Below are 19,090 nucleotides of genomic sequence, written 5' to 3' on the forward strand. Positions count from 1 at the left end.
AGAGAGAGATTGATTCTGATTGTAGATTCTGATTGTCCAAATAATTTTAAAAACACTTATGTAAAAATGTATGTCTAAAGGCATAGATATATTAAGTGACAATATTATCTGATATCATTTTTATTTTATACAAACTATATTTAGACATAGAAAAGAGACTGAAATAATGTGCATCAAAATGCTGATAGTGATATACTGTTGAATTGTATACCTGAAACTTACTGGATTTCGTTAACCAATGTCACCATAATTAAAAAAAATGTTGATAGTGATAGTGGAGTAATTTTTACTTTGTGCATGTGCTCTTCTGTTTTCCAAAATTTTGATAATGAAAATGTATTATGCTACGAAAAAATTTTTTAAATGTGTTTCATTTGACTATTAGCATATTCTAAAAACAGACATCTAAAATGAACAATAGACATAATAAAGATGGAACTAAAGAGTAGCAAAAGGTGCCTGCTTTTCCCCCAATGAACCTCAGTTAGTAACCTTACAGGGTAATTGAAAAAATTAAGCTACTAATCTATATATAGTGCCTGGTTCTGGGAACTGGCACTGGTTTCAGCAATTTTTATCTTACTTAACTTGCTCTCCCTACATTGCAGATGGACTTGAATTCTACTCCCTCTTTCTGCCTGTATGCATTTTCCCTGGGAGCCTGAATTCAAATAATTTGAGTTAAAAGGAGTGCATTAAAAATCATTTCCCTTCCCTTCCAACACTTGCCAGGTCATAAATAGATTGAAAATTAGGGTGCTGAACAGGAGTTACACCATGAGAATGAGCAGGGGTAAAAATTTCCCAAGAGACTCTCTCCTGAATGGGACAAGGGTTCATTCCAGAGGGCATCACCTACAGAAATGATCAATTTATGACAAGAGTCATTGAATGGACATCAGTTACCACTCTGTCACCATCATATCAGCAAGCTTAAGTATCACAAAAGAATATAAACCAACATTAACCGAGAGCATACCTGGGAGTCACTGTGCAAAACATTTTAATTTAGAAGTAAAAGACGCAAAACATAAAGATATAAAATATGAACACAACTTAAAATTAGTGAAGAGTCTTCATGAAGGGAAGAATTCAGAGAAAACTAAAAGCACTCAGTAGAATTTCTTGAGTTTACTAGGCTGGAAACACCATTGGTAGTTAGCACAATGCATATGTGTTCACGAGTATGTGTATGCTGTATGTACATGTGTGTGTCCTAGAGAACAGGGTAGGTCATGGAAGCCCCTAGAGGCCTGCTACAAGGAAGGAAAGAAAAGCATGTGAGGCCATCTGGGCAGGAGAAACAGTCCTGGAACTCTACTTGGGACTACTTTGCACAACAGTTTCTTATTCTACCTCTGCTTTGTGACCCTATCTTATCCCCCATTTTCTTCCACAAGATTCAGCTAGATTGCTTACTGTAATGACTCACTGAGCAGTTTAAAATGCATACAGTTTTAGACTATTCTAGCATTTGCTATTATATGAACTTGTTCCCCAAATGAGGAACAAGTTAATACTGTTTAATACGATATTTCCTCAATATCTTCCACACAAAATGACATTTCCAGACTTACTCATGCACAGCATACACAAAGAGTGCATCTGTCAAGATGACGGAAAATCTCTGGAAAAGTAAGGTCTTTGAGCTGGCATAGTTCAAATTATGGACATTCAGCATCTCTTGATCAAAATATCTGGCAACATGTGACAGGGCATACTCAAACCATGCAAAAAAAGGGGGATAATCCAAGGTCCACTCTGAAGTAGCCTGTGGTAAAAATTGAAGACAGAACATAGCCTAGGTAACCAAATAAACGAAGAAGGTGAGAAGATTCTTTAGTTTTCAAAAAAGGACATGAAATGAAATTGCATTTAAAATGTCATAATTAGAACAATTTTGTATGTTAACACTGAGTAGAACATCGAAACCTGTATCTTAAGTTATTTAATACGGTCTTCAACTAACTTAAATAGTCAACTATACCGCAAAGGAAATTAATCTGAACATCTTGCAATAATAAACTTGATTATGACATAGCTCTATTTATCTAAATACAAAAAGTGAGCTATGGCATAACCAATGATTCACTAGCTTAGGTACAAGCTCTGTCTCAGAGATTCAATTTGTAAACTGAGTACCATATGCAATTTATTCAAACCAGATATAAAAATAAAGACATGGTCTTTATAAATAATAAGAGAATGGTTTGAAAATTACCAGACGCCTACACACACATTTAATTACTCCTTTCTGCATAAATCACAAAATATTATGGAAAGAAAGTATCTTAGAAACAATTTATTCCAAATCCTCATGTGTCAGATGAGAAACTAAAGCTCAGAGAGATGCAATATACTTTCTATGCTGTGGCACAGCCAGGCCTAGAACCCAATTTTTCCTTTTTCAATCCAATGTTCTTTCTAAAGGGGTGTGGCAGATACTGTAATTCCCAATATATAGTCTGGGAAATTTATTCTGAAGTAAAGGGATTCCCTAATAGTGCCAGAGGGCAGAACTGAGGAAAGGCTTTTTATAAAGATTTATTTGTCCTATGATCACACAGAAAACAGTTTTAATATCAGTAATACTTTCTGATTTCACACATCATCTTAAAAAAAAAAAAAACAACCAAAAAGGTGAAAATTAAAACTTACCTCATAATACCACTGTGATATTGGCAAACTGTGAGTGATAGCAAGCCAGTTTCGGTGTACTTCAAAATCTGTGGAATGGCTATTTGAAATAATCAGATGAATGAGATTTTGTAATTTATCAATTTCACATTTCTAACATTACGCTTTTAAATGGACCAACATCCCATAGTCACAGCTCACTGTACACAGACACAAATGGACATTATATAATCCTGAAATACCTCACTTATCTGGAGGCCAGACCTCCTCTGGCAAAGTTGGAACTACAAGTAAGTGAAAAGGGTCTCAGAGTTATCTAAAGGGCTGTCCAAAAGCCTATACTTTATTTTTTTAATTAATTAATTTTTTATGGTGACACTGGTTAATGAAATACAGTAAGTTTTAGCTGTATACTTTAAGGCATATATATATATTTACATTGTGTGTTCACCTCCCATAGTTAGATTTCTTTCTGTCTCCACATATTTGACCCCTTTCCCCCCATCTACCTTCCCTTTCCCCTCTCTCCTACTCTCTGATAACCACTAGTCTATTGTCCATATGAGTCTGTTTGTCCTGTTCGTTTGCTGCTTTTAGGTTTATATCCCACATATCCCATACTTTTTCTTAAGGGAGGCCCTTAGGCTATTGTTCAGAGGTGACTTATTCTTGTTCACAAAGAAGTCTAACAAGATTCATCATCTGTAAAAGGCCTCACAGACAAGCTGGATCTTCTTCCAAGAGTAGGAGTTCCTCAGACAGCAAAGGTGGGAAAAGTCCTGTCCTGCCTTTTCCATGTCTCCAAATTCTCCCTGTTTACTGTTTTCCCCTTCACTATAAATAGTCAAGCATTTCCCCTGACTTTCAAGGTTCTGTGGCTAATCTAAGAATTAAATTGACATAGGACAGATTAATAGGAGAAAAAAAATTTTAATTATTCAGGTATGAACAGGAGCCCCAAAAGATATGAAAAAGATATGGCACTCAAAAGTACCAGGTGACTGAGGCTTATGTACCATCCTGAGCTAAGAAAAAGGATATGAGTCTGAGTCTTCAAAGGAGGAAACACAATTCATGGGAAGGTGAGGAGAGAAAATGTTTGGTAAACAAAGGTTGACCCGCCTCTCAGGTGAAAAAAATGATTTTTCATAATAGCTCTTTTTCAGGTAAAGGCTCCCTCTCTAATGTAAAATTCCCTTGCAAAAGGGTAACTTCTACTCTTGTTTTCAGAACCTCTCCTGTATCTACAGTTTCTTGAAATAATCAGTCCAAAACAATCTTTATGCCAAAGAGGCATATTTAGGGGTGGTATGTTTTGCAACCTTTCTCCTCTTTTTAGTAGAAACTTTTTCTTCCGTTTGTCTGCTGCTCTACCTGCTTTCCATGTCTAGAATAGTACCTGATACATGGATGGGCTCAATATATTCTTGTTGAATTAATTGCTCACCAAGGTCAACGTGTTCCACAGCAAAGCCTGATTAGTAGTTCCCAGTGTTTTACACAACCTGTCTGCAGAGACAACTCTCTCCTGAGTGTTCTAGTCAACTGCTATGTCTTGTTCATTGCTTTTTGTTCCAATATTCATCAAACATATTGCTTTCACTGTCAACTGTATAATGATGACTCCCAAATCAGGTCTCTTTCCTGAGTTCTAGAAACAGACATCTCCAACTTCTTGCTACGATGTCGCCGGAATTTCTCACAGTTCTCAAAATCACAATTCAAAACTGATCTGATGAGACCTAAGAATTCCATTTCTAAGTGTGTATATGAGCACGCACACACACTCAACAGAAATGTATACATGTTTACCAAAAGACATGTACTAGGTGTCTTCGGGCCTACTATCAGAGACCTTCCTGACACTCAATGTAAAGTAAGTCCCTCTTGTTACTCCCCTTAGGGTTTCCCATTCTTTTTCTTCATAATACTTAACACAAATATAATTATGTAATTACATATTTGCACTGATTTGCTTCTGGAACTATTATCCTTACTAAACTATAGCCTTTACAGAATTAGGGACCATATCCATTTTGTCTTCCCCTCCAGTGCTTAGCCCCAGTAACTGGTACATAATAAAGCAGTTAGTAATCAATTTGTTGAATACATCTGCATTTATCCTGGACCAGTATTAAAAGCAGTATTCAAAATAATCCTGAAGACAGTTCTGGGCCGAAGTAACAAAAATAAGAAACATCACCTTATATGCACAAACCTACAGTTAAAAAAAATCTTTCACTTTAATTTAAAAGGAATTTCCTACATTTTAGATTTTTCCAATTTGCTTTTAAAATATAGATATTTTTATTTGCTTTCAGTTATGCAGAAAGATCAAGTGATTAAATCCTTTTCCCATGTCCCTGGTTAAGTCATTTTGCATAATCTACATATACATTTCATTGCTGATGTACACATCGGTATGAATGTACATTCCACACATACAACTCTTCCCTACTCAACAAAAGGTCACCAAGAACTTGAACCAAAAGATACCAATAAATCAAACTCTAAACATGGTAGGGGAACCTGGAGGGAAGGGAAAAAAGAACTGAAGGGAAAAGCCAAGGGAGAAGAGTTAGGAAGGACAAACAGAAAATGTAAACTAATATTAATAAACATTGACTACCTATTGTATACACATTACCACTTGGTGGTTGCTTCCTGACTGGTTTCCATGCTTTCAGTCTTGGTCCTGCATTCATTTTTTATACTGCAGTCTAACCCTGTGTCATCTGGCCACTGCCTATCTCATCCTGTGTCCCTTAACTCCTCACTTACTGCTCTTGAGCCACAATGGCCACTTTGTATTCCGAAAATGCTGAGTTCCTTCCTACCACAGGGCCTTTGCATTTGCTTTTTCCTATGCTCGAACTGCTTTTAACATTTATTCTTTTTTATCCTTCGGATTGTGACTCAAACATTACCTCCTAAAAGAGTAAAGGCTTGCCCCATAGTCACTTTCTATTAGTTACTGATCTTAGCACAATCTGAAACTTTCCTGTTTTGCGTATCTGCCTCCACCGATGCAAAGATTGGAAATGTCTTTCTCTCCACTGCATCTCTAGGACTTAGCACAGTGCATAGTGCAGCAGGCGGCTGATGAACGGCTGAATGAATAGTGGAGGTGGGTGCTCTTAATCTGCATATTACGGATGAGGACCCTGAGGCTCAGAAACATTAAAGTCAGACAACGCCAGGCCTGAACTCAGCCGTCCAGGGCTAAGATCTAGTTCTCAGGTAAAGTAACAATCAATCGGTGGAATGGGAAGCATAGCAGAGACGGAGTGGGAACTACACAACCTCCAAGTTCCCTTTTCTTCTCACATCCGCGCTTCTCTCTCCCGCCCTAACCGACCGTAGGCCTCCCCGCCCAGCCCCTGGCCGTGTGGGTCCCTTACTAGGTGGGGATAAGAAGGCATTTGAGGAGAGTCACCCCGAGTACCAAAGCCGAAAACCAACTGCCACCACCCATCACAATTCCGAGCGCCGCCATTGCCACTGGGCCGCGTTCTTTCCTCCAACTCAATCCACATCCGGCTTCGCTTCCGCGCATGCGGGGAAGGTCCTCTGAGCTGGCGCCTCGGGCTGCACGCATGCGCTCAGCGCCCAGCCCGCTGGAGGCCAGAGCTCTGGCATTTAAACCTCGCGCTCGCTGTTCTTTTGCTGCAGCGCCTCCTTCGGCGGCTGGGGAGGGTGTCGTACGCCTGCGCGGGTCTCTGAGGCGACAAGTTAAGTTTCATTTATTACTTCTTTATTGAGTTCACTTAGTTGCTGCGCGTCCGCTTTGGGTCTTGATTTTGCCTGGCCTTAGGGTACCCAGGCGACAGAGAACTGTATCTGATCTTGGAGACGTTCGCATAGTGGAGGAGACAGAATTGTAATCTGAAGGTTACAGCAAGAGTGTTTGCTCCAGGTAGTGAATGGTATGAGCAAAGATACAGAGGTGAGAAACATGTGGTTCTAGAACTCTGAGCTAGGGTCTTGGTGCAGCTCTTGCCTGAGTGGAACCCATTCTGGAGGCTAGAGTCTAGTGCTTCTCACACGTACTGTGTGCATAACTTAGGGGTCTTGTTGAAATTCAGATTCTGATTCAGTAGGCCTAACAAACTCATAGATCTTATCGATGCTGCGGTTTCCTGGACCATAAAAGCCAAGGCACAACAAATAGAGTTGGTCTCGTCTCCCTTGTGTACTGTCTGATCTTGGACAAAAGACTAATCTCACTGAACTTCGTTTTCCTTTTTTGTAAATAGCAGATAAAAATAGTGTCTACCTCATAAAGTGGTTGCGAGGATTAAATGAGGATGCATATAAATTGCTTGATGTGATGCCAGGACAGAATAAATGTTTAATAAATAATGTTTCAGAGAAGTTAAGCACCTGGCTGAAAGATGCAAAGCAGGTACGTGGCAGTGTCACTCTCCTATGAGTTTATGCCCTCTCACAATTTCAAATGCCACCCATTAGAATATAACATTCAAATTGTTATCTCTTGTTCAGTCCTCTTCTCTCATCTCCAGATCCTTATATTCAGAAGCTGGCCTGACATCTCTTAGGTGTTTTAAAGGCACCTTTCATTAGTTTCCTACTGCTGCTACAATTAGTCTCACTAGGCTAAAGTCAGGGTGTCATCGGGGTTGGTTCCTTCTGGAGGCTGTGAGGAGAAGATCTTTTATTTTTCAGCTTTTAGAGATAGATTGTATTCCTTGGTCCCTTTCTCACATCACTCTAACCTTTTGCTTCTATTGTCACATCTATTACTTTTCTAGAGTCAAATCTCCCTGTCATTTCCTCTTATGAGGACACTTGTGATTGCATCTAGTGGTCACTTGGATAGTTCAAGATAATCTATCTCAAAGTATTTAACTTAATCACACCTGCAAAGTTCCTTTTGCCATATAAGGTGATAGTTACATGTTCCAGGGTTTAGGACACAGATATTTTTGGAGGCCATTATTCAGTTTACCACACCTCAAACTCAATATATCCAAATCTGAACTCGTGATCTTTCTATGTTATCCACTCAGAGAATGACACCAATCATCCAGTTGTTCACTTCCCTTGCCCTGTACCTGCAAACTCACTGTGAATTTTCTAATTCAACAGCCACTCCCAATCCCCTTCTCCCTTTTCCATCACTTCTAAAGAATCTAGAAAAGTTAAACAGTTGGTTTTCCAGCCTCCTTGGTAGATAGGAGCGGCCTGATGAAATAGTTCTATTTAGTAAGACTTATTAAGCAGAAGTTTGCTGGAGGTTTCTGGGAAAGGTTTTCCTTTCCTGATAAAAGAGACAGTTGTCATAAATTTTGCCTCTTTTTTCATTCTTCCTGATTTGGACTTTACCATGAGGCATGGAGCTGGATGCAGCTGTGAGGATAAAGCACCAAACAAATCCCTCCCACCTCCAGAATTCTTATTTTCTTGTTATTTAAGGAAACTTGTTATTATCTGAGGAAACACACACGCGCGCGCGCACACACACACACACACACACACACTTATGTCTGTAAGCCACTATTGGTCAGGTTGTCTGCTTCCACCTAAAATATCTCTAACTGCTGTTGTCAATTTGGCCTCCTTGATAACCTCTCACATTCATCCACTCCTTTCCACCTCCTGTTCTCACTCAAGCTTAACTGACCTGCTTTCAGCCTGTGGTACATGCCATATTCTTTCCTGTTACTGCACCTTTACACATTCTGTTTCCTCTATTTGGAATATTATTCCTTCTCCCTGTTAAAAAACAAAATTCAACTGAGTAAAATTTAAGATCTCACTGGCTTTATTTAATGATTTATGTATCGATCAGTATCCAATCTAGCATCCACTCTCTGAAGAGCTGTACAAAATGAAAGACTTGTATGGCAGAGGGGAGCAGGAACAATATTAAACTAGGCAAAAAGCAGATTGGTTATTGCAAGGTTATTTTCCCAATAGGGGATGGCAGGGGTGTATCAGATAGATCACCTAACTAATGCTGATTAGGTGACTCCTGATTGGTTTAAGATTCCATTTCTGGGAGAGCTGAAACTGTTATTAAGTCTCCATTTAGTGACATGGGGCTTGGCATAAGTAACTTCATTTTGGGCCTGTTGTCTTGTTTTTAACATCTCCTTAGGCTAGTTCCCTCTCCACCTGTTACCTCTGAGATCAAGCACCACTTCCCCAGGGAAATCTTCCCTGATCACCTCTTAGCCTACCCTGTGCACCTGTCAGCTGAGTGCAGTTTTACCTTTATTTGTGATTATTTAATTCCTCTACTATGTATTCACTCCATCAGGGCAAGGATGTTTGTCCCAGACCTGGCTGGTCCCAGGTCTGGCGGTGATCCAGGCTCACAGCTAGGAATAGGACCCCAGATTTAGAATGTTACATTAGTGTAGTAGGGCACCTGTGCCTAAAATATGTAAACATACTTCAGCTTATTGTATCATGCATGTGTGGCTGAATGCTACTATTGTACTCTGCTATGTATGGAGTCATGCAGTACCCTTGAGAGCAGAAGGGGAGCACAAGAAGGGGAGCGGAAGAAGTGCATGCAGTACCGTGCCTGCCCTCCCCACCCAATAGAACTGCACTTCCCCCAATAGAACTGCAATAAAGTTGGTGCCTGCCATTTCATTCTCATGTTGGCCTTTTGTGCATTCTTCCAACTGGGTGTCTCACCATCGAACCTTCCCTTCTTGATCAGATTGGCACTGACAAGGGACCTTATTAATTTCTACTCACTATGGTAGCAGCTGAGATATCACTACTGCTCGTACAACATATGCACTCAATGTTTGTCGAATGGCCTGAGTTTCTGAAACAGGATTCCAAGCCAAGTCTCTCCTACCCCTGATTCCCTGCTTTTTCCTCATGGTATATCACCCAGAATGACTAGATTTGGGACATGGAGAGAAATTGCAGATAAGGGTCAATGTCACTTTTATAGGGTCTCCAGCCTGGAAAACTTGAGCAGATAGAATAATACAGAATTTAGTGAAGTGTTTCGTAGACCTTGTGACTTGGCCTCTTCTTTCTAAAGAGTTTATCTAGTCTCCTCTCAGTTCTGGTACATTGCTGTGACTGGAAGCTCTCTTGACCACTATACTAAGCTTCTCTCTAAAAGGAAGGGTGCTCAGATTTTGATTATTCCTCTGACCACAGCAGCTTTGTGGGTTCTGAATACCTAGACATTTGTTTTTATTTTTAATTCTTATATTTCTTGAAACTTGAGCCAAAGATTGTGATTAGTCCAATATATTATATGCTTTTATATCTTAGGATGGTTATTCATAAAGTCACTTGGAGGGTAATTAAAGCCAGAAAGAAACAAATTCCAAGTTTAAAATAAAAATGAACAGTATTGCATTTAAATGTTTTATTAGTTCTCAATTGCTGCATAACAAATTACCCCTAAACTTAATGGCTTAAAACAAGAAACATTTATCATCTCATAATTTTTGTGGTCAGAGATTCAAGAGTGGCTTATCTGGTGGTTCTGGCTCAGGGTCTCTTGTGAGGTTGCAGTCAGGATGACATTAGGGGCTGTAGTCAACTGAAGGCTTGACTGGAACTGGAGGATCCACTTCCAAGGCTAGCAGGCATCAGTTCCTTGCCACGTGAGCCTTTCCTAGGGCTGCATGAGTGTCTTCAGGATATAGCAACTGGTCGCTGTGAGAGTGAGTAATCCAAGAGAGAGCAAGGAATAAGTTGCAATGCCTTTTACGGCTCAACCTCTGAAAGTGCACGTGGTTACTTCTGCTCTATTCTATTTGTTAGAAGCTACTTAGTAAGTCCAGCACAAACTCAAGCAGAGGGCAGTTAGACAACACCTCTCAAAGGGAAGAGTATCAAAGAATTTGTTGACATTTTAAAACTGCCATAGATATCTCAACCACAACCTCAGGATATCAGGAACATGATTTTTTCTAGGTTAAAAAAAAATAGCAGACTCTTGTGGGAGAGCCCTCTATTTATTGTGTCTAGTTTGTCCTCCTTGTCATGTTTTTTTTTTTTCCCTATGTGTTCTGTCAACAGAGCCCTCAAGATGTGCAGGGCCTGTCTTACGCTGTGGTAATTCAAGGGTGAATAAGAATAAGAGCTGCTTTGCCTGAGGGCTGATGTCTGCTAACATTATGCTGAGCATCTCCTGTTCTTTTATCTTCACAACCATCCTTTCAGATAGGTACTATGATTATCCCCACTTTTCAAATGAGGAGACTGAGGCTGGAGGTGTTGAATAACTTGCCCAAAGATACTCAGTAAATTGAGGAAGTAGGATTTTAATTCAGGACTGTCTAATGTAATATTATCTTGCCACCTACATGGTGGTTCTGGCCTTCCTGCGCTTCGGTGTCTCCCAAGCATGTATATGTGTTATATGCTGTTGAGTCAGGTCTGACTCTTGATGACCCTATCAATGAATGAGTGGTGTCCACAATGTCCTGTCCTTAGCAGCCCTGCTCAGCTCCTGCAGACTCATGCGTATGGCTTCTTTTATGGAGTCAATCCTCTCATATTTGGTCTTCCCTTTTTCCTGCTGCCTTCTATTTTTGCCAGTGTTTTTGTCTTTTCCAAAAACCCCTGCCTTCTGATGTGCCTGAAGTAGGAGAGCTTCAGTTTTATCATTTTTGCCTCCAGCAGTGTTTCAGGCTTCCGGATAGACTGTGATGATTGCAGCAATTAGAGGTATGTGCTAGGCATAAAGGAGCTTAAAGGAGGGAATAATCAAATCCTAGGCCTGTTGCAGCACCACTGCCAGTCATCTTCTACAGTGTAGAACTTTCTTTTAACTGTATATTTATGAGTATTTTACCCAGGGGTCTGAATCAGGTTGTACTTCCTTTGTTTTTGTTACCCCAGCTCCCTATTAGAGCCCTTAGTAACATTTGTTGAATAAATGAATTGATGATTGATGAGAAAAAATGAATTGAAAAAAGTGAATCAAAAAAATGAATAGGGTGATGTTAATTTGATGTGCTCTGGTGCCAACGGTTGTACCTTCGAGGGGTAGGGATCTCTGCAATACAAAAGAAAGAGGCTAAGGGTCTGCCCCACTTTTGCCTCTAACTTGCTGCGTATCCATGGGCAGGTCACCTTCCACTCTATACTTTAGCTATAAAACGAGAAGGTGACTCTTAGTTACTCCTTTCTGTTCTACCAACTACACCTCATTCTGAACCCCACCTAATATCTGAAGCTTCACAGTGGGGACCTGGTTGGCCTGCTGGGTAGCGTATTGTTAAAACCCATCTGCTTGGCTAAGAAGTGCTTTCAAAGCAGAGGGCCAGCCTGGAATTGTTCTAGCTCATGGTTCTTATTCAGTGACACCAGATATCACCACCTGCGCATTCCTCACACTCCTCTAATGCCTTAGTAAAACTGGATGTTGAATGAGCTCTCTTTGATCCCTCTTCAACTTTATACATTAAATCAGTCTTTTCTTAAGCCCAGCCCTCAAGCAGGAGTGTGTGTGTGTAGGGGGGTCCGGGGGGTTTGGGAGTGGTTTGGGGGGGTGGGAGGGGGTGCCGGTGTTGTAGCCACCAGCCCCCGAAAGGCACACGGACCACCAGAAATCAGTGAGTTATAGGAAACACGCTCTTTATTCAGCCAGCTGTGTCTGCCAGGGGTATGTGGACCCCAAATTAAGCAGCCCCAAAATGTAGAGGTACAGGGTTTTTAAGCCCTAAATCCCATTCCTCATTCTGTCTTAACACAAAAGTCTATTTTTCTTCTATTTACTAACTGTCAACCCACAGGTAGGTTGTGCAAGCAGGGGCACAGAAGCAGAAAGCTTATTGTTAGAATGTTATGTTCCCATGGATGATATCCTATGTTCCCATAGGCAATAGCCAAGCAGTAATTTTCCAGCTAGCACATTTCCCACTGGCCTTAGCAGAAAATCAAATCCTTGATACTTTATGCGGAATTTGCTCATAGCCTCTATTTTGTAATACTAAAAGTTTAATAGAATTAATTCTCTTCCTTATATATGCAAACAAGAAATTAAGGAAACATGGGTCAAAAGTTAACAAGAGGAGGAGGATGATTAAAGGTCCAGCTACAACAGATAAGAGGGTTGTTAGCCATGGTGACCAATTGAACATCCTATGAAACCAGTTACTTGATTCTAATCTCTGTTTTTCCCTGGCATCTAAATTTCTCTGTACTAGTAGTAAACTTTCTCTAATTATTCTAGAGTTATTGGCATAGAAGCAACAGGTTTCACCTAGAGCCATACATAATCTGTCTTGTTCTAAGAATAATAAATCTAAACCTCTTCTATTTTGGAGGACTACTTCTGCTGGTGAATCGACTTGAAGTTCTAGCCTGCTGAGCTCAGTTAAGTTTAAGGGAGTTCTTACCCCGACATAATAAGGGGGTTTTTGGGTTTAGGCGCAACCCGCAATCTTGTCCTATGTCTAGGGAGGTCTTATTTAAGACCTTGTGTATTGTCGTTAGCAAGGTTATTAATGCTCCTTCTGGTTTTGGTTGTGGCTAGTCGAATGCCTGGGCTAAAGAGGAAAAAAGGAAGAAACAAAGGGTTATACTTATGTATGCTTGAGTCTTAGTCTTAAGGGTCCGTCTTCCTGAGCTGTCCACTCTCGTGCTGCCTTCACGTGAGAGTGATGAATCCATTATGGGATGCCATCTACTTTAACTGCAGTGGGCATCATCAGGTAGACAATGAAGGGTCCTTTCCATTTGGGTTCTAGTCCCTTGGAAGTGAACTTCCGGATCCACAGAGTCCCCAGGCTGAAATGGATGGGGAAGTCTGTCCCCTGGGGCTGAGTGGGCAACACAAACCTGGGACCAAATCTCCTTCTGTACACTTTGAAGGGCCTGTAAAGACTTAAGTAAGAAAAGGTTACATAGTTCTGCCTTTTTCTCATCTTCTATTCTAGGTACTAAAGGTGGGGGTTTTCTAAAGAAAATTTCAAATGGGGTGAATCCACTAATATATGGAGTACACCTGGCTCGGAGAAGAGCAAAGGGGAGAAGTTCTACCCAGGTCCCACCAGTTTCTAATCTTAACTTGACTAATGTCTTTTTTAGGGTCCAATTCATTTGCTCTACTTGGCCCGAACTTTGGGGCCAGTAGGCGCAGTGGAGTTTCCATCGCAAATTTAGGTAGCTAGCCAATTGCTGTGTTACCTTTGCTACGAAGGCTGGCCTGTCATCCGACCCTAAAGTTCCAGGGAGACCAAATCGAGGGAGAATTTCTTGTAGTAGTTTCTTAGTAACTACTAAGGCAGTCTCTTTCCTGGTAGGGAAGGCCTCTACCCATCCTGAAAAGGTGTCTATAAAAGCAAGTAAATATTTGTAGCCCCCCCACAGTCGGGGTTACCTCAGTGGAATTTACTTCTCAGAAGTCTTCCGGATAAGTTTCTCTTTCCCTATGCCTAGGTTCTTCTATCTTCCTCTTCTTTGGATTAATTTGGGCACAAGCTCGGCATCGCGAGGCAATCTCCTCTGCAGTTCTTCTCTCTTTTAACAAGTGAAAGTAGGGGTCTAAAGCTTGGAGTATCTTAGTTCGCCCTAGGTGTGTGGTCTGGTGTAGTTGGTGAGGGGGCCGTGAGAATCTGATTTTTCTATCTGGGGTTGTCCACCACCCCTGTTGGTTCCTAGCGGCTCCCTTATCTTGAAAATATATGTTCTTCTTCCGCCGTATAGGTCGGAGACGGAGGCAGTTCTGGGTAAGGGACAACAGTCAGTAGATGTTCTGGGGGCCCCACTGGCCTTGTGGCTGCTGTTCTTGTCTCTGCAGTGGCTTGTCGGTTTCCCTCAGCCTCAGGACTATTCCCTTTTTGATGCCCTTTACAAAGAACAATAACAAGAGTCTTAGGCATCTATATGGCTTCAAGTAAGGCTAAGATCTCCCCCTTGTTCTTGATGTCCTTCCCAGCTGAAGTCAGAAGCCCTCTTTCCTTGCAGATGGCTCCGTGTACATGTGCAGTGGCAAAGGCATATCAGCTGTCAGTGTATATTGTGACTGCCTTATCCTTTCCCCATCTTAGTGCCTCAGTGAGGGCGATGAGTTCTGCCTTTTGAGCAGAAGTCCTATGGGGAAGAGTTTGTGATCAGATGGTGCCAGTTAGAGTTACAACCACTGCCCCAGCATACCTCCTTCCTTCCTGCATGAAGATGCTCCCATCCGTGAACAGAACTTCATCAGCCTCAGGCAGAGGGGAGTCTTTGAGGTCTGGCCACGAGGAACACACAGCGTCAGTGAAATCTATGCAGTCATGAACGGGGGTCTTGGGGTCTGGGTCTGGCAACAGATTGGCTGGGTTGATGACAATAGCTTTGGATTTTAGCCATATGTTTGGGGTTATCCGGTGCCTCCCTGTTGTTGAACAACTTCTGGGCTATCTCAACAAGTTGGGACAGGTTCATCCCTGCAAAACCTTCTAATTTTTTGCAATTTACGCCAGATATCAGGGGCTGCCTGAGCAGCAAAGGCTATATTAATTGCCTGCTGGTTCTCAGGGGCCTCAGGATCAATGGGGATGTATACCTGGTACGCCTCGTTCAAGAAACGGCCCAGGGGTTTCCTGAGGTCCCTGTATAACTTCAGTTACTTTAGAAAGGTTAGTTGGCTGACGAGCAGCCATCCTAATTCCCCCAATTAGAATCTGGTGGTACCGATCTAATGCCATTCTCCCTGCCTGAGAATTGTGTCCCCAGTCTGGGCGGGTGGAGGGAAATCCCTCTTCAATCTGTTCCTGTGCTTCCTCAACTCTCCTCCCTCCTGCAGCTATGTTTTGTGTTTCAGTCAGAATGTGTCTGCGTTCTTCCTCTGTGAAGCGGGTAATTACAAGCTATTGGCAGTCGTCACAGGTGAGGCAGTGAATCTGAAAGACACTTTCTAAGAGTCCTATTAATGCTTGGGATTTCTCAGAGAAAGGCGGATTCTGTGCCTTCCAGTTGTACAGGTCACTAGTCGAGAAAGGCATGTAAACCCTAAAGAGCCTGTCTGTGTGATGCCCCTGGGGTGGTGCTTCTCGCAAGGGGAGGGTGGCCGGGGTGGTGGTATTGGCTGGTGCCCCGCCCGGAGTGGGAGCAGGAGGCCCATAGGGGTTACCTTCCCTCGTCCGAGGAGGTGAGGTGGTGCTGTTTGGCCTCTGTTGTCCTGGATTATAGGGTAGGGGAAAGTCACTGTCCTCTGGTGGAGACTAGAGGACTGAGGGACTGTCTTGGAGATTCAGTTGCTGCATGTTTCGGGGTGCCCACACTAAGACTTGCACCCCTAGAGAAAGGGCATACCGGCGGAACCAAGGAGGGGGTGTCTGAACAAGGTTTAACCATTGATTGATGTTGGGAAACTGATCGGGATGTCCCGGGTCTCCCGTGACAATCTTCCAAACATTCCTCACTAAACCCCTGTCAAAAGAACCCTCCGGAGACCAATTTACAGCAAAAGACAGCCACTCAACTTTACACAATGCTTTTAGTCTGGCCTGGAGAAAACTTTATGCCATAGTCAGCTCCCTCTACAAATCCTTCTTTGAAACGTCACAGGAGACACCCCAAGGATGTCTTCTGTGAACTCTGGCTTCCCGCCATTGCTTGCGCAGAAAACACAAAACAGACACTCAGACAAGAACAATTACTGGGGTGTAGGTGGACCCAGAGAAGTTTGCCACCTACAACCTAGACAAGACCAAAGACAAACAGAATCCGACAACAGGGCACAGGAGGAGGTGTCCTGTGGCCTGGCCACAGTCTGGGAGATATGACTGCGACCTGTCCATAGATCCCTGGTGACCGGTCAACAGAAACAGGAACAGAAAGGTACCTTTTATCCAGACGTCGAGGCCTCGGAGATTCTCATCGGGACCAGGAACAAAGAGTGTGTCCTAAAGGTTGTGCCCTTGATGATTGTACTGACCCTGTCACGGCATTCAAGGGCCCTGGAACGTCTCAGGTTGGCCATCCCTTTGAATCTGCAACAGGGACAGCAACCGCTTCAGAGGTCTGTCTGGTCTTAGATCCCAGGGCCACTCCCTGAGATCTCGCTGGGGCCTCCTAATGTTGTAGCTGCCAGCCCCCGAAAGGCACATAGACCACCAGAAATTAGTGAGTTATAGGAAACACGCTCTTTATTCAGCCAGCTGTGTCTGCCAGGGGTTTGTGGACCCCAAATTAAGCAGCCCCAAAATGTAGAGGTACAGGGTTTTTAAGCCCTAAATCCCATTCCTCATTCTGTCTTAACACAAAAGTCTATTTTTCTTCTATTTACTAACTGTCAACCCACAGGTAGGTTGTACAAGTGGGGGTACAGAAGCAGAAAGCTTATTGTTAGAATGTTATGTTCCCATGGGTGATAACCTATGTTCCCAAGCAGTAATTTTCCAGCCAGCACACTGGCATGCGTGTCTGCAGGCACGGACTTGCTTCCTTAATCAGGTTTATTGTCTCTGGAATTTCTTGAAACTTTCTGAAGGATTTTTGAAGAAAATGGAGACCCCATGTAGTATTCTTGGCAAGACTTCAGTTTTAGCTGCTCTTTCACTGTTTGAGGCCTTAAAACTTGAGCTACCCATCATGAGTCTTCAGAGGCAAGAACTGACTGATTAGTTTTCATTCATTCCTAGCTCATTGATATCACTAAGCCCCTATGCTAGTGACTAATATTTTAGTTTGAGTGCCAAAGAGTTTTTCAATGTCTCTTTTCCTATAATATATTTTGATACTGGTGCGACAGCACCTATTTCAGTAATCTTTGCTCTTAGGGGTTCTGGTAAAAGAAGGCAAAAATAGGTATAACCTACAGAATCTTACATTTTTGGTTGGTGCCCAGCTCCATATGAACTAGAATATGAATAATAACAGTTATTCAGTTATTAACATATACTTACCTACGTCAAACATCGAGCTAAATGTGACATGTAAGGCATCTTGCACATGTAAACATTATGAACAGGCAGAGTTGGACAAGTTAGGAACTCGTTTAGGTATCCACAGTTGATGAGTGATGGAGCTGGGTTTCAGACCAGTCCGTCAGACATGCCAGCATCTGCATTCCTAATTACTATAATACTTCTTTCTCAAATTCCCAATTTGATACTCTGAAGAAGGATTATGTAAGGAAGATAAAACAATCTCTTCCCCTATTAGGCCCTAAGACCTTTGCCCTTGACTTGGAAGTGTTTGCCATGGAGTCTTGTTGACATAAGAAACATGCAACCCTGTAGAGAATTTTCGAGTTTATTAGAGCCAAACTGACAACATATGCAATGGACTGAGAAAATGCTCTGGAAAATGGCAGTTTTGCAGCTTATTTTATATTTTAGAATCAAAAGGGGAAACCTAAGGAAAGTGCATGAAATCCATTGGTGGTAGATTAAGGAGGCGGGAGAACTCAAAGTGGGGGAAGTCTCAAGGTTTGGATAAAAGACAAAATGGAGAAACATATATTTCTTTTACATTGGTGGGTACAGGATAGTTAATAGCATTTATAGCACTAGAGATGGTATGTGGGGAACAAGATAACAATGAGGGGTTCTATGGTCTCATGCTCTGGTGGTCTTGTGCTCTGGTGCCAACAGTTGTACTTTCGAGGGGTAGGAAAAGCAAATTACTCAGACATTTCAAAGATGTGTTATCCTAGATGCATAAGAACAGTGGACAGAGCTCGCCTAAGGTAAAGACTGACCTTTGCTAAGGAAGCTATAGGCCTGGGACCTGACTGCTCGCAGTGACCTGCCTAGTTAGGAATTTGTGACCAGACCATCCTGTGTGGTTACTTTTGGTCACTGAGCTTGTCAGGCCTGCTATGTTGGACCTCCATGAGCTTGCATGGCCCATTTATCTTTCATCGTTTCCTCCTACCTTGTCTTCATGAGTGCACCAAACTTTGTGGTGCACAGACCATGCTTCTCTGAGCATCTCAATGTTTGGATTCTTCTCCTTATCCACATCAGAAGATCATACAAATATCAACATTATATAGACCCTGGATATCAACCAGGAGAAAGATGAAAGCGAACTATTCTAAGAGCAAAAGTACTCCTGATTATCACCAGGTGACCCTATTTCATTGGAAGAAAATATAGATGCCATTTTTATGAACAATAGCAGTATTTAATCTTGGAGCACAATGGAAAAAAAACATTTGACTTCAACCCCCAGCCACCAAAGGCAGAAGTCCAGAATAGCCTCCCACTTCTGATTAAAGCCCTAAAACATTTTTCTGAGCCTAAATTCTGAAAGCAGAGCCTGAGACAATATATGCTAGTAGTTTAATTTGACATGGTGATCACAGGAAGCAGGAGTGAGAGAAAAAATACAATGATAAGATTTTGAGTTTGCTACCATTAAGGGCAACTGGTTGCTCAAATATGTAAGAACTTCTGAGAAGCTATATGATCATAAATGCATTTAAGGACTTTCTTACTCTGGAGAAGAAAAGGAAAAATGTTTATCTATCAGCTCTGTCTCCTGCCGGTCAAGAGTGGTCCTA

General features: G+C 42.0%; 2 protein-coding genes across 5 annotated transcripts in view; one reads left to right on the top strand and one right to left on the bottom strand.

Annotated features, from left to right (window-relative positions):
- ALG8 (ALG8 alpha-1,3-glucosyltransferase) overlaps positions 1 to 6,204 on the bottom strand; it is a 19,450-nt gene extending 13,246 nt beyond the window's left edge. The window contains exons 1-3 of one of the 3 annotated variants that reach the window (XM_039848146.1): positions 6,039 to 6,204; positions 2,659 to 2,737; positions 1,578 to 1,771 (exon numbers count right to left, since the gene is read on the bottom strand). In XM_039848146.1, coding sequence (XP_039704080.1) covers positions 1,578 to 1,771; positions 2,659 to 2,737; positions 6,039 to 6,193 — 428 coding nt within the window. In that variant the 5' untranslated portion in view covers positions 6,194 to 6,204. The remainder of the gene's footprint in view (positions 1 to 1,577; positions 1,772 to 2,658; positions 2,738 to 6,038) is intronic. The other 2 variants (XM_039848148.1, XM_039848147.1) reach the window with 2 other exon arrangements.
- Positions 6,205 to 6,386: 182 nt separating this feature from the next.
- The window catches only part of USP35 (ubiquitin specific peptidase 35), a 71,098-nt gene continuing 58,394 nt past the window's right edge, over positions 6,387 to 19,090 (top strand). The window contains exon 1 of one of the 2 annotated variants that reach the window (XR_005649708.1): positions 6,387 to 7,042. Coding sequence is in view for 1 of the 2 variants with exons in the window: in XM_039848139.1 (XP_039704073.1) it covers positions 7,032 to 7,042 (11 nt within the window). In the remaining variant the exon portion in view is untranslated. The remainder of the gene's footprint in view (positions 7,043 to 19,090) is intronic. The other variant, XM_039848139.1, reaches the window with a different exon arrangement.

Source organism: Pteropus medius, unplaced genomic scaffold (genome assembly GCF_902729225.1).
Source record: "Pteropus medius unplaced genomic scaffold, Ma_sr-lr_union100, whole genome shotgun sequence".
In the NCBI taxonomy this organism is placed as follows: Eukaryota; Metazoa; Chordata; class Mammalia; order Chiroptera; family Pteropodidae; genus Pteropus; species Pteropus medius.